At 45.1% G+C, this 16,421-nt stretch overlaps 1 protein-coding gene across 1 annotated transcript in view; it reads right to left on the reverse strand.

Annotated features, from left to right (window-relative positions):
- Positions 1 to 223: 223 nt before the first annotated feature.
- LOC126535566 (mitochondrial-processing peptidase subunit alpha) overlaps positions 224 to 16,421 on the reverse strand; it is a 254,117-nt gene continuing 237,919 nt past the window's right edge. Inside the window, exon 14 of the mRNA XM_055073207.1 lies at positions 224 to 520. Within this exon, the coding sequence (XP_054929182.1) occupies positions 345 to 520 (176 nt within the window). The 3' untranslated portion in view covers positions 224 to 344. The remainder of the gene's footprint in view (positions 521 to 16,421) is intronic.

Consider the following 16,421-nt stretch of genomic DNA (forward strand, 5'->3'; position numbering starts at 1 on the left):
GGCATCACCACCACCTCGCTGGTAAGATATTTTGCTATCTGTTTCTTCCTCGGCTGTGCTGCTCCTCCTTCTTACAAAAAGAATTGATCTATGGCACACTGGAGGGCCACTACCACATTCTGTGGTCCAAGAGCTTGAACAAACAGTTACTCACTGTACCAAGATCTGAGCACACTGCGCTTTGCAGTCTGTGGCAGAAGGTGAGCAATAAGCCAGGCCACCGTGTAGTGGGAAACATTTATTGAGCCTCGTGCGATGGTGATGTCTGGTTCTGGCGCACACTGGTAGGCCCGCCCTGGTAAGGTGTCACCAGCCAGCTTGGATGCATAGTAAACAATGCACAGTCAGCGTCCGAACAGCGAGAACCGGCGCGGAGGCAGTGCACCATCCTTACTCAGCAGGCCCACCTCGATGTCCTCCAGTGCTGGCAGGCCCCGCAGGTTGCCTAAGGCAGCCACTGATGCCCGTGCTCGAAGCATCCGCTGCACCACGCGCTCAATGTCGTCCGCCTTGATCTTGCCTGCAACGGGGATGGATGGATATGTGTTGATTCTTCTGGGAGACAATTATCAACTGCTGCATATGCACTGCACTGTCTCGTTTCCGCGAGACAGTCCAACCTGTAATGCATCTTAGTAAACCAAAAGCACCTGCTCCTGGTGCCCTCGGACATTGCATATCACGTGCGGTAGGTGGCTAAGAATAGATTCAAACTGGAGGCGACACTTTTTCGAGGTCCTGCACGGGAGGCCGACCACTCAGTGATAATATGGCAAAAAAGGCGCAAGACGTGACTTAAGAGGAAGCTTTAGCTCTGGAGATCGTATCTAAGTACATGGGAATGAAGAAATCGTTCTTCTCGGCAACCACTGCACTGCTTTTGAGGGTCTGTTGCATTTAAAAGAAAGAGCTATAACCTAGTGACTGCAGGCCATCGCATATTTAGAAAAATTGAAAATTGCAAGATTAACAAAAAAAGTTATCAAATTTACAACTTGGTAGCTCTGCAATAAAAACTATCTCACAATTATTTAAACTCTACCTAACAGACAGCTAAAGTGGACAAAATTGTTATATTAGACAGCGCTCTAAAGCAGTGAAAAGTCCGAGTGACGCCCTCTTGCGAGTGACATTGCTTCTGCTCGCTTCGCTGCCGCTTTGTGCATACTCTGGGTATTGGGCACTCTGACCGTACTCCGTGAAGGATGTTTCAGCTGCTTTCTGCTGTCACACCTAAACTGCATTTTTGTTTTTCCGAAACAGCAAGAATTGTGAAAATTTGTAGCTTGGATATCACAAGCTATGTAGCATTGAAGGGATCTGCTGCTTGCATGTCTAGCGCCGTGTCTGTCCACAAATTTTGCACAATAAGAATATCCATGAATTCAGCATACAAAATTTTGTATGAGGCTTCATTCATTACATAACGTTACCTTACCACTTAGTTATGCCAGGTGTTGCATTTTGCATGGGACAGCAATCTTGGTATTTGGTGTCAATAGAAAGGATACTGCATACGAAGCTTTCATAAGATTCTTACTGCTCTGGTGAGTTGTTCTAGTCAGATGTGGGCATGGTTATAATGTGAAAAACAAAGAGCTAGGCATGCACTTCGTATTAAAATGTTTACAGCTTTTTTGCCGTTCTCCAAAACAGGCACCAAGAAAAAAGCACTGTTTAAGGCTGTTAAACCGCCTGCGCTTCATGTAAAGTACATACGACACGAATACCATAACAGCAACCACCTGAAAGAAAAGTTTCCAAGTTAAGATCAAGAACCAAGCCATTACAAGTGATGGAATGTGTCATAGTGGCCTGCAGAAGCTTTTATTGAAGATGTGGCACACCCCTACTACAACGGAAGCAGCCAACCGTCATTATGATGAGGCACACATTGTTTCTGAACCAATCCATCCCCTAAAAATTCAAATTGAAACCATGAACAGTTCTTTAAAGCAGCGATTGCAATGCCTAAAGCATATACTCGAGACACTAGAGAGCTTGAAGAGGATAATCGCAGTACCTTCTGCATCACGATGTCTTGAACCTCTGTGATTTGATAATAGAAACTGAGAACTATTTATTAGCTTAATTAGTCTATAAAAGACCACTTCGTGTACCTGTCACATAAAGAATACACCATAAGCCTCACATGAATCCACTTGATTTTTTTTACCTGCTCCGGTGAATGATATCTTTAATGTGGCACGTAGCACCAAAGGGAAAAGATTAAAGGGAAATAAAGGGAAAAAAATTATATTTCATTCTGAAAATTAGGCATTTCCTTACATGCTCAAAACATTCTCTCCTTCAGGGCTTCTTTATTGGGCTTTATTTACAGAAACATCAGCATGGCCATTTGCAGTTATCTCTATGACACAAGAAGGATGCCATGTTAAATATACTGAATCAGTAATTGGATAATTTATCAAATTACCGATTGCGCACTAGAAATAATTCTAATACAGCCAAATTTGTTGTTTATATATAATAATAATAATTTTTTTTGAGTTCAGTATCTGTAAACTAAGTCTGATTTCTAATTATCAAACATTTCTACCTTAGTCTTGACTTACTTTCTCTTTTAGGTTTTCTCTCCCCTACTTCAACCTCCGGCTTCTTAACCAATCATCTGTCGTGGGTAAGTGTCATGAAATGAAGAACGAGCAGGCAAGGATCTGCACCATCTTGTACAGAGATCTGTCTTGCCAACACTGTGCACATATTGAAGTTGTGACTAAACTGGTGGAGGTGCTGGGCACGGTTCATCCGATCCCACGATCCCCTCCTGGTAGCAGGAGTGGCAGTCCTACTCTAGTGAATACACCTCTTCACCGGGCCAGCAGGCAAATCCGAGAATTGCCTCTATAGCATGGACTTTCTCCAAAACAAAGTCAGAATAGTTGCTAAAGGAATACTTGAGGAAGCAGAGCATTCCACTGTTCCCGCGGCATGCTGACTCCTCGAAGCCTTCCAATGGCAGCACAAAGAAAATTTGGTGCTGCCATTAAAAATCAGCCTTCCCAAGATCTCCCATCAACAAGATTCAACAACGACCGCAGCTGAACTCGGTGATAGGCTCTCGTTAGATATACTCATTGTGCTTGACGTCAGTGCCTTATTGGAAATGGGTGTTGACTAATAAATCCTGTTGCAGGAAGCTAGCGACAGATTTTAGAGAAGTTATCGTGCTGGAACGCAAATTCGTACTGCTGGTGGGCATATCGAAACACAGCTGGGCATGTACACGGCAAGAGAACAAATCTGTGGGTCAACGTTTCCAGCCAACTGCCCAGCACTCTGCGACTGCTCTCGGGTATAAACTCTGCAAGAGTACAGAGCTCACACAGACCTCTGAGAGTGCACAGTCACCTTCTAGGCACACAGAGCATCAGACACCATCGATGATTGCTGTCGCAATGCGCTTCAGGTTCACGGCAACATAGCCTTAGAAGCAAGGGACACTGAACGAGCATATCGCCTCTGCCTCTGTACCAATAGCCACCATCATCCTACAATTGTAAGGTTTCTGTTTTTTAGACTAAAACAACAGACCCTGTCATACGGACGCAAGTTGAGAGGAACTGGCTACAGTATTTGTGAGGATTTCCCTTGTCCGGTGCAATGTGCTAGGAAGTATCTTATGCAGGGTTGATGATGATGTATGGGGTTTTGTGGCGCAAGGGCCAGGTGTGGCCAAAGAGCGCCATGTCTGTGGTAGTGGGTGTGCAGTGTAACTATGATTACTATGAAATTGGTGTGACGTGGCTGTAAAGGGGCCTTAAAATATACGCTCTAAAGTGCGTAAAATATGTGTAATAAAATTATGGCGATGACGTACGACTTGTACTATGAACATATAGATGCATATAAAAAAAATGATGCGATAGGTAAAATATATCAGTATATAAGAAATGCTAGAGCACTACTACCTCCTTAGAGCCCTTGAAGCACAAGGGCCTGGAGGCATGTGCTATTCAAAACAATTATCGCAGCGGCATCCTCTGGAGTGAGGATGCTCTACGAATTTAATGGGCTTATAACGTATAGAACTACATCCTTTAAGAAGTCGAGGACTGCCTTGGTGTTAAAATGCGGTTCCTTACCAATAAACATAGCCGGGTGTAGAGGGATGTAATTACGGTATGCAAGCGGAAAATGTTTCATTCTTTCAGGCTCGGCTTTCCGACACTCCAAGAGGACATGGAGGACGGTCAGCCTCTCACCGCATCTACCACAGGTTGGAGGTTCAATTCCAGTAAGTAGAAAATGATGGGTCCCAAATGTGTGTCCTATTCTGAGGCGACAGAATAGGACATCTGTTCGCCGACATTTCGTTGGGGAGGGCCAAAAACCTAACTGGGGCTTTATGACGTGCAGTTTGTTATTTGTTTGCGCGTCCCACGTGCACTGCCAGTGATTTCGCAGTTTATTTCGTAAGAAAGGCCTCAGGTCTGTGACAGGCACATCAGCGGTAGGGTTAACAGCTTGCGATGTGATAGACGTGGCCATCTCGTCCGCGAGAATGTTACCTTCGATTCCCCTATGGCCAGGGACCCAGCATATTATGATATTCTGGTTAGATGAGTAGGCTTTACATAATACCGAATACAGTTCATTGAATACGGGATTTTTATGTTTGTAGAGTGACATTAAGGCCTTCACGACGCTTAGAGAGTCTGTATAGATCGCTGCTTTTGAGAGTTTTGATCTTCTTATGTGCTTCACGGCAGAGAGTACTGCGTAGGCCTCTGCCGTAAAGATGCTTGTTTCCGGATGTAGTACATCGGATTCCGAGAAGGATGGGCCGACGGCTGCATAGGATACCCCGGCATTTGACTTTGAAGCGTCTGTGTAGAAATCTGCGCAGGAGTGTTTGTACTGAAGTTCTAGGAAATGCATTCTGATTTCGTCCTCAGGAGCGTGCTTTGTAACTTTTATGAAGGATATGTCACATTGTATCACCTGCCACTCCCAAGGAGGTAAGAGCTTGATTTTGTGCATTAAGCGATGCTCGAGGAGTGGGACATGCATTTCATTGCTAAGCTCCTTCACACGCAGCGAGAAAGGCTTTCTTATAGAGGGGCGATTACTGAAAAGTGTAGCGCACGTCATATCGGTAACGGTATCAAAACATGGATGTTCAGGATCTGAGCGTACTTTAAGGAAATACGTAAAGCTGTTGTATGATCTCTGTAGGTGGAGAGACCATTCATTTGATTCGGCATATAGACTTTCAATCGGGCTTGTTCTGAAGGCGCCCGTGGCTAAACGGATGCCTAGATGGTGAACCGGGTCTAGCATCTTTAGCGCGCTTGGGGCGGCAGAGTTATATACCACGGCACCATAATCTAATCGTGACCGGATGAGGCTCTTATACAGATTCATTAGGCACTTCCTGTCACTACCCCACGTAGTCTGGGATAGAAGTTTCATTAGGTTCATTGTTTTCAGACACGTTTGTTTGAGGTGTTTAATGTGTGGGACGAACGTGAGTCTATTGTCAAGTATAACACCTAGAAATTTGTGCTCTTTGTTTACAGGTATCTGTTGTCCACACATTTGTAAGCAAGGATCCGGAACAAGGCCTCTCTTCCTTGTAAACAGCACACAAGAACTCTTTTGAGGATTGATTTTAAAACCATTTTTCTCTGCCCACCCTGACACCTTGTTCAAACCATGCTGTACCTGTCTCTCACATACTGTGAGGTTACAGGATTTGAAGCCTATTTGAATGTCATCCACATAGACGGAATACAAAATGGCTGGTGGTAAGGAAGCACGAAGCGTTGTCATTTTAACAATAAAAAGTGTGCAACTGAGCACACCTCCCTGGGGTACACCTGTTTCTTGTGTAAAAGGACGTGACAGCACATTGCCGACTTTCACCCGGAAGGTACGATTGGACAAGTAGTTTTTTATTATGTTTAGCATATTACCATGAATGCCCATTTCCGATAAGTCTCGCAAGATCCTGTATCGCCACGTCGTGTCATAGGCCTTTTCCATATCGAGAAATATCGAGAGGAAGAACTGTTTATGTATAAATGCGTCCCGGATATTTCCTTCAATACGTACAAGATGGTCGGTTGTGGAGCGCCCTTCTCGGAAGCCACACTGATAAGGATCAAGCATTTTGTTCTGTTCAAGGAAATGGATCAGTCGCCGATTTATCATTTTTTCAAATACCTTACACATGCAACTTGTGAGGGCTATCGGGCGGTAGCTTGCCACTGAGGAAGGATCTTTCCCTTGTTTTAAAACAGGGACCACAATGGCTTCTTTCCATGCGGTCGGAAGGTACCCTGCGTCCCAGAGAGTGTTGAAAAGTGTAAGTAGTGTCACTTGCATGTCATTGTGTAAGTTTTTCAGCATTTCGTACATGATTCTGTCAGATCCTGCTGCAGAGCTCTTGCATGAGCTCAAGGCAGCTCTCAACTCTGCAATAGTAAAGGGGCGGTTGTACGGTTCATCCTGCCGACACTTTCTTATGAGTGGCTTGCATTCTTCTATTTGTTTATATTTGAGAAAGGGGTTTGAATAATTGGTGGAACTTGACACGCTCTGAAAGTGCTCCCCAAGTGAGTCTGCTTGTTCAAGCAGGGTATCGCCTTGAGTGTTTACCAGGGGGAGTGAATAAGTTTGTCGTCCTTTTATCCTGTTAACCCTGTTCCAGACTTTCCCCACCTCTGTATAAGAGTTGATACCTGATAAGAACTTCTGCCAACTCTCTCTTCTGGCCTGTCGGCGCGTTCTCCTTCCTTCAGATTTTGCTTTTTTAAAGTTGATAAGATTCTCCGCAGTGGGAGAGGTGCGTAGCAACCCCCACGCTTTGTTTTGTTTCTTACGGGCGGTCCTACATTCGTCGTTCCACCACGGGACGCGCCGTTTGCATGCGAAACCGTTTACTTCAGATATGCATTTAGATGCGGCATCTATAATGAAGGCTGTAAAGTACTGAACGGCAGCATCAATTTCTAAAGAGGACATGTCATTCCATGAGATCCTGGTGAGAGTTCGGAATTTCTCCCAGTCGGCTGTATCGATTTTCCACCTGGGAGCCTGTGGTAGACATTCGTTTTCTTTATATGTTCTTAGTAGTATAGGGAAGTGGTCGCTCCCGTAAGGATTGTCGTTGACTTCCCATTCAAGTTCAGGCAGTATACACAGGGAAACTAGGCTGAGGTCAATTGAAGAAAATGTTCTGTTTGCAAGAGAATAGTATGTCGCTTCCTTCTTATTCAGAAGACAAGCACCAGAAGAGAAAAGGAACTGTTCGATAAGACGACCTCGCGCATCTATACGAGAGTCGCCCCACAGGGAGCTGTGCGCATTGAAGTCGCCAAGAACAACATAGGGTTCTGGCAATTCATCTATAAAGGACTGAAATTCATGTTTAGTTAACTTGTAATGTGGGGGTATATAAAGCGAGCAAATAGTGATGAGTTTGTTTAGCAGAACAACTCGCACCGCCACTGCTTCAAGGGGCGTTCGAAGCTGTAAAGGTTGACATGCTATATTTTTATGAGTGAGAATCGCAACACCACCCGATGATGCGACGGCATCATCGCGATCTTTGCGAAACGTAACATACGTACGGAGAAAGTTTGCGTGTCTGGATTTTAAATGTGTTTCCTGTAAACACAGCACTTTTGGATTATGTTTGTGGATGAGTTCTTGCAAATCATCAAGGTTTGTAAGGAGACCTCTAATGTTCCATTGAATGATTTGTGTATCCATATTTAAAATAAATTGGTGCTGTGTTTACGGAAACGGACGGGATGCCTTAGATTACAGAACCCTTTCGAGGCCCTGTAATAGGGGTTTTGTTCTTTCTGGAGCGTTCGAGGGAGCCTCGCCGCTCCTTAGGCGCTTGGTGCGCCTTGAGGATGGGTGTAGTGTCCATTGCCTCTTGTGAGGCGCCGGACACGTGCTCTTGCGAGCGGGAAGATTTCAGAGGGAGTCCCGCCTTGGAGGGCAAGACCCCTGCGCCCGCCAGCCCGGAGGTCGATGGGGCTCCCAGAGGGATTTGGCTACGCCGGCCGTTGCCAGCGCAGGAAGGAACCTCGGAAGTTGAGGCAGCCTCGGCTGCGCCCTCCTTCGGGGTCGATGGTTCCTTCTCCTCGGTTGACGGAGCAGCGCTAGCTGCAACCGTCGCGGGGGCAGATGGCGTGACTGCCGACTCACTGCTTGTGGGTCGGACAGCTGCCGGAGGCCGTTGTGACGCTGCCCCCTGACGCGCCACTTCGGCAAAGCTTTTCTTTGGCAGGTATGCAACCCGCCTGCGTGCCTCCTTAAATGAGATATTTTCTTTCACTTTGATCGTTACGATTTCTTTTTCTTTCTTCCAGGATGGGCACGACCGCGAGTACGCGGCGTGCTGCCCATCACAGTTTACACAGTGGAGAGTGTTTGCACAAGCTTCAGTGGCGTGTTCAAGGGCACTGCATTTGGCGCATGTTTGGCGGCCTCGGCAGCTCTGCGAGCTGTGGCCAAAACGCTGGCATTTGAAGCATCTTAGGGGATTTGGCACATATGGCCTGACACGGAGCTTGATGTACCCGGCCTCTACAGACTCGGGCAGAATACTTGAACCGAATGTGAGTATCAGGTGCTTTGTTTGAATTTCTTTTCCATCCCTTCTTATCTTAATTCTTCTCACATTGACGACATTCTGATCACTGAAGCCCTCCAGGAGCTCAGCCTCTGTCAGTTGGAGCAAATCGTCATCCGAGACAACGCCGCGGGTGGTGTTGAGAGTGCGGTGTGGAGTTACTGTTAGTGGAACATCTCCAAATGATACTATACTGGGCAACTTTTCGTACTGTTTCTGATCATGGAGCTCTAACAAGAGATCACCACTTGCCAGCCTTGATACCTTGTAGCCTGGGCCAAGGATATCAGTTAGGGACCTGGAAACTAGAAAAGGGGAAATGTTTCGTACTTGTTTGTCGGATTTTTCTGAGTGGATGACATGGTAACGTGGGAAGTTTGGTCTTTGACGTCCAAGGAACTGGAAAACTTCATCGGTGCGCCCTCTTTTGTGAGGGCGATCAGGAAGCGGAGGGAAAGAGGTTGCCATAAAGGGATTGAATTTTCGGCAATAACGCCAGCCACCCACCGTGGAGTCCTACAAGGGGACGCTACAGGGACTGTAAGAACAGGTCCTGCAAACGCCAGCTGTACGTTATCACTATAACCAAATATGAGATAACCTAGGTTGGTTATTCACACAAGGTTAACCCTTGCTGCCTGGAAAATTGGAAGTAAACGGAAGCTAGGAGGAGACAGGAAAGATGAAAAAGTAAGAGAAAGACGAAGATTAGAGGAAGAGAGAGACAGGAAGAGGCAACTACCGATTTCCCCCGGGTGGGTCAGTCCGGGGGTGCCGTCTATGTGAAGCCGAGGCCAAAGGGGTGTGTTGCCGCCGCCGAGGGGCCGTAAAGGTCCAAACACCCGGCATTGGCTCAACCCCCAGGATCCCCTTTTCCCCGGACACGGCTAAGCCGCGCACGGCTACACGCGGGAGGGTCCAACCCTCGTGTGCTCGGGTCCGTGGTGTCGCAACACACCAAACGCCTGCTGACGCAGACGCCCCTGCGGGGTCTTATGCAGGGTGTCTACCAAATCGACATCTACAAATTCCCTGAGTTTTCCAGGTTTTCCCTGAGTGCCTTTGCAAAATTGCCTGAGTGACAGAACTTTGTTTTATGCCAAGACCGGCTGACACCATGTTGCCCGATGCTAAAAAAGTACTTAATCCAGTTTGAATAGCAAGGAGCATAATTTATTTTATTAAAAAAGAAAGCACAAGGGAGGGGTAAGTAACATGCGCGGCAAATAAAATATCTTTGAAAAAACGGTAAAACTCATTGCAAATCAAGTTGAACATTCTCAAATATGAATAAAAAGGAGATGCATACAGAAACAAATGTTTTCGAATATCAGCTATCTTTATCAACTGATAACAAGCTCATTGGTATGAGGCCCAAATTTTGTCACAAGTGAGATTCTCAACAACTGGTGTGTCAACCTCAACTGTCCTGACATATTCTCAGCCTGCGCACAACACCTCAGTGTTGCATTTCACTGCTTTAAAGAGCTTATCTTGGTTTGGATAAGGGACACCTGCATCTCGGCATCAGCCAACACGTTTTTTGAGCTCAAGCTCTTTGAAACAAGCGGCGGCAGGTTCTCTTTCCCGCTCATTCCTCAATGCGTAGGTAGTTTCAGTTCCCGTCTTCCTTCCACTGCACGTTCGCCCCACCGACCATTTGAAGCATGCTCATCGTCAGTTGCACAGTCAACGTCCAATTTTTCTGACTGCCTAGGGGCTGTGAAAACGTCCGTAAAATCGGGCAGTTCGAAAAAAATGGATGCAGGTCTTTTAGTGCCATTAAGGGCTCCATTCGCCACAGGCACATTCGAAAAGGCCGGCCAGTACACTTATTAGGCATATCGGTGCTCGTACTGTGACATGAGATGGCGGGTAGACGAATGTATAAATCATCATCATCATCATCAGCCTGGTTACGCCCACTGCAGGGCAAAGTCCTCTCCCATACTTCTCCAACTACCCCGGTCATGTACTAATTGCGGCCATGTCGTCCCTGCAAACTTAATCTCATCCGCCCACCTAACTTTCTGCCACCCCCTGCTACGCTTCCCTTCCCTTGGAATCCAGTCCGTAACCCTTAATGACCATCGGTTATTTTCCCTCCTCATTACATGTCCTGCCTATGCCCGTTTCTTTTTCTTGATTTCAACTAAGATGTCATAAACTCGCGTTTGTTCCCTCACGCAATCTGCTCTTTTCTTATCCCTTAATGTTACAACCATCATTCTTCTTTCCATAGCTTGTTGCGTCGTCCTTAAATTAAGTAGAACCCTTTTCATAGGCCTCCAGGTTTCTGCCCCGTAGGTGAGTACTGGTAAGACACAACTATTATACACTTTTCTCTTGAGGGATAATGGCAACCTGCTGTTCATGATCTGAGAATGCCTGCCAAATGCGCCCCAGCCCATTCTTATTCTTCTGATTATTTCCGTCTCATGATCCAGATCCGCGGTCACTACCTGCCCTAAGTAGATGTATTCCCTTACCACTTCCAGTGCCTTGCTACCTACTGTAAGTAGCTATTCTCTTGCCAGACTGTTAAACATTAGTTTAGTTTTCTGCAGATTAATTTTTAGACACACTCTTCTGCTTTGTCTCTCCAGGTCAGTGAGCATGCATTGCAATTGGTCCCCTGAGTTACTAAGCAAGGCAATATCATCAGCGAATCACAAGTTACTAAGGTATTCTCCATTAACTCTTATCCCCAATTCTTATCAATCCAGGTCTCTGAATACATCCTGTAAACACGCTGTGAATAGCATTGCAGAGATCGCATCTCCCTGCCTGACGCCTTTCATTATTGGAATTTTGTTGCTTTCTTTATGGAGGACTATGGTGGCTGTGGAGCCGCTACAGATATCTTTCAGTATTTTTACACACGGCTCGTCTACACCCTGATTCCGTAATGCCTCCATGACTGCTAAGGTTTCCACTGAATCAACCACTTTTTCGTAATCAATGATTTTTCGTAATCAAGGGTTGGTTATATTCCGCACATTTCTCTATCACCTGATTGATAGTGTGAATATGGTCTATTGTTGAGTAGCCTTTACGGAATCCTGCCTGATCCTTTGCTTGACAGAAGTCTAATGTGTTCCTGATTCTATTTGCGATTACCTTAGTAAATAGGTTGTAGGCAACGGACAGTAAGCTGATCGGTCTATAATTCTTCAAGTCTTTGGCGTCCTTTCTTATGGATTAGGATTATGTTAGCGTTCTTCCAAGATTCCGGTACGCTCGAGGTCATGAGGCATTGCGTATACAGGGTGGCCAGTTTTTGTAGAAATGTATAATTCTTCCGTGCATAATTAAGGAATACATGTGACAATTGCCCCTTTCCACGCTTATGCTTCGCCCCACAACATTACTGCATTGAGGCGAAGCTGACTTTCGGCACCCGGCATTACGCAACGAGCCGTGTTTTCCGAGGTTCGAAGCCAATCGCGAGGACCACAAAGGCGGAATCGGTGCCATTGCTGACAGCGGCGAATTCTTTCAATGAAAAACACGGCGCCGAACGGCAAGAACGAACGTTGAAGCAGCTAGGCCTTGCGTTTACCACGGCGGCGAGGTAATCAAAACGGCGGTAGTGGTGGCATTGATTAATGCCGTTTTGGACCTGCCATCACGGCAAGAAGTCTGGGAAATCGGACGGCGAAGGGCTCTTGCGTCCGAAATTTCAGATGTTCTTATACACTGACTCTATGAGGTACGTGTATGGTGATGCCGCTATGGTGCCGCGAAGCCATCGAATTATCGGGCGTCCAGAAATTCGGCCAATGACTGTACACTAGCAGCTCCTCCGACGACACGGCGTCAAAAGACGATTCGTTACGATCCCTCTCTGTTACGCGAGCCAGCATTACCGCGACTTTCATTCCCTTTCAATAAAATTACAGCTAATTTTCCCTGATAGAAGCACAGATTCCGAGTTTTCCCTGAGTATTTCCAGACTATTCAAAATCCCTGAGAATTTCCGGTTTTCCCGGTTGGTAGACACCTTGCTTATGCCTTCGAAAAGAGCAAATCTGCACCATTTATGTTGCCTTACAATGTTCCTCGGAATGAAATGCTAGGTTTTTAACGACGCCTCAGAAAATGTAAAGGAAACACAATAGCAACTCCCTGTTGTAGTCAGAACACACATCATGCAAATACCACCCGTCGTGCTAGTATATCATTTCCTACAATCTATACTAATGCAAGCAGTTTCCTCCCCAAATGCGAGCTATTAATTATGTAATCTAGCCTCTTCATCCAGATGCGATATACTATAGTACAGTTAAACCTTAATATAACAAACTTTAGTATAAGAAAAGTCTCTATATAAAAAAGTATTTCACTTTTCGTAACATCTTGTCCATAGAACACCAAGTAATTAGAACCTTAATGTAACGAAGTCCATTTGCATGCGATTTCAATATAATGAAATTTCGTTTCTACAGCAAAGAAATGCCGAGACAATAAATGGAAACTTCCACAGACACAGATGGTCAAATTATTGAATTACAAGCGGCTGCTTGCAAATGCACCTCTCAAATCATGCACGTCGCATGATTTGAGAGGTGTTCATGTCCCGTATAAAATCCAAGTGCGATAAGATCCTATCGCGCTCTGCGCACTTTGTGCTTTAGGTGCGTGGGTGAGGAAGAAACATGGTGGCTTCACGCACGAGTGCTGCCTCCCCGCGAGAACAAAGGGAAAGTGGGGGAGAGGAGAGAGTTCAGGATAATGCGATCAAGAGTGTGCGAGGGGCGGGGGGGGGGGGGGGGGATAAGCTGGTGCGCGTCTCGGCCGTGGCTGCATATGGCTGTAAGCGGGGCTGAGCGCATATGCAGCCCCGCACCCTGCTTCAGAAGTAATCTGCCGCGTGTACAAAGAGCGGGCGTGTTGAGATGGCGTGGCATCATGTAAGCTGTCTTCCTGCGTGTGTAGTATTGAAGGTTGTGTAACCTAGAGTTTCCGTGACTCATTGGAGCGAGAGGCAAATGAAGCATTCACCCCCCCTCCCCCTGCCTGCGCTTTTCATGATAGCATCGTCCCAGTGCGGGCGCGCTATCCGCCGTGGGGGCAGAGCACAAGCTAAAGCGTGGTTGGCTTCGTTTCATTCATACCGCCTGTGTGAAGATATTGTCGGCGTGGCATGAAACCATATATCATTCGTCACTGACTCCCTAACTCACCTAAATAAATTGTTTTCTTATTCAAATTTGCTTTGGAACATTCTCTGGCCCCTTTCCATGTAAGAAAAACCGATTGGTGACTACTTGTTTGCATAAAAGGTCGAATTTCAATAAAACAAAGCTTCGATATAACGAAGCTAATTGCTAATTTTACTTACTTCGTTATATCGAGGTTTAACTGTACTTACTGAAATGTGGCCTACTGATCACTTGTCTGACACTGAGGTCTTGGAAGACTCACTCGGTTTCCATACCTTCTGTAAGGATTGTCTACACATCCGGGGAGGCTGTGTTCTTATTGCTGTGAATGACTGGCTACATTGTTTGTTCATCGACAGTTCATTTGACCTCGAAATCCTATGGCTTCTTTCTTGTGCTGCACCCCAAATTATCCTGCTAGGTGTTTGCTACTGGCTGCCAACTAATGACCCAAACTTTGCCATAAGATTAACATTAAACATCCTTATTCAGCTCCCAAGTAGACATTTGGCGACTTCAGCTATCCTGGCATTGGCTGGAGTACTAGCTTACCTTCAGGCACAACCCGACCGGAAAAAATGTTTCTTGATGCTCACCTCAATTTCAACATAACCCAATTATTAACTAAACCAACACGAGTCACAGCAGGCAGCGCTAACATATTGGACTTGATATTATGGAATAATTCAGAGTCTTTTCTTACAAAAATACCTACGAAAATTAAGTGACCACCAAGTAGTTCAATTTTCATCCTTACATCGCCACTGAGACAAACTTGCACTAAAACCACACGCCTTTACCACAAGGGCGACTACGACGCCATAAACAGTGAACTTGCTTCCTTCTACACAGTTTTTTCATATAATCTTAGTAGTCGTTCATTAGAACAGAACTGATCACTGTTTCATAAAAATATTACAGAATTCACAACAGTCCACATTTCTGTTACATTTTGTACCAACGAACCGAAACTGTGGTTCATGACATCCCTTAAAGGATTATAAAACAACAACAACAAACAAAAAAACGGCTTTTCTGTTCTGCGAAGCTGAAACATGTCTGTTGGCACGGGAAAAATATTACGAGGCTGAGAAAACATACATGAACACTATTTCTCGCGAAAAATACTTTTTTTTAACATATTACGTTACCCAATGTGCTAAATACAAAGCCTCAAAAATTCTGGCAAATCCTAAATCCCAAGGCAATGGGTACCGTCACCCTCATTGATGATACTGGCATGGTGATCAGTAGCTCCAACTGCGCAGATGCATTCAACTGTACTTTTTCATCTGTCTTCACCATCGAACCAGACACACCCTTTCTCTTGCTGTCAGCGCCTGTGCAGTCTACTAAGCGGCCAATCTTGTTCAATACCAATGGCATCAAATCTATCATAGACAGAATCAAACTATCATCATCATCCAAACCAATGAAATCAACTCTAAGCTACTGAAAAGCAAAAAAAAAAAAAAAAACATATATGGCATGTTTATGCCAACTTTTCACTCAGTCATTGTCTTGCAGTAGCATCCTGCATGAATGGAAGATGGCAGCAGTCATTCCAGTCTACAAATCTGGAAGTAAAAGCTTTGCTTTAAGCTATCACCCCATTTCACTAACTAGTATACTATGCAAGATCATGGAGCACATAATCTACTCTTAAATAATGCAGCTCCTAGATACCAACAACTTCCTCCATCTTTCAAAACATGGTTTCTGTAATGGATTATCATGCGAAACACAACTAGCCATGTTCATTTCTGACTTAAACGCTAATCTGGACCATAACATATAAACTGATGCCGTTTTTTATTTGACAATGTATCTCACCAACGCTTACTACTGAAACTATTCCAACTGAACCTGCACCCTGACATCCTAAAATGGGTAGCATAGTCCCTTACTAATCACTCTCAGTCTGCAAAAATCAATAACCACGCTCTCCCAGTAACATTGGGCATTACCCAAAGATGCATTCTTGGCCCGCTACTCCTCCTAATTTATATTAATGCCCTTCCACTACAGGTGTCTTTACAAATCTGAATGTTTGCAGACAACTACATCATTTACCAAACATTTCACAACAGTACTGACCAGCAGCTACTGCTTGACCACAACAAGGTACAAGATTGATGCGACAACTGGTTTAGGACTCTTAACCCACTTAAATGCAAACCAATAGCTTTATCTTGCTGCCAGAATCCTTTATCTAATCTTTACTGTGTTACTAATACATTCTACTAATATGTACTAATACATACACATTTAAATACTTAGGCATCACCCTCTCCAATGATCTAAACTGGCGAGCACAGATCACAAACATCGTATCCACCGCTGATGATACACTGGGGTTTTTGAAACGACATCTCTGACATGCACCAGAACACGGTAAACTGCTTGTGTACAAAACACTGAGATGTCCCAAACTTGAATATGGATCTATCCCTTAATATATCTTGAATATATCTGGAGCCTGCACCAGACACATTGTTACGGTGAGCATTCACTCAACAGTACATGGCTGGCAATCGGCTAGTTAAGAATGCACAGGGCACACAGGTTTTAACAGGTCTTTCAGTCTGACAGCAGAGATTCTGACCCCACCCTACTACAACGTCTTTGTCTTCGCCACTGTT

The sequence above is a fragment of the Dermacentor andersoni genome, chromosome 7 (assembly GCF_023375885.2).
Source record: "Dermacentor andersoni chromosome 7, qqDerAnde1_hic_scaffold, whole genome shotgun sequence".
NCBI classification, from domain to species: domain Eukaryota; kingdom Metazoa; phylum Arthropoda; class Arachnida; order Ixodida; family Ixodidae; genus Dermacentor; species Dermacentor andersoni.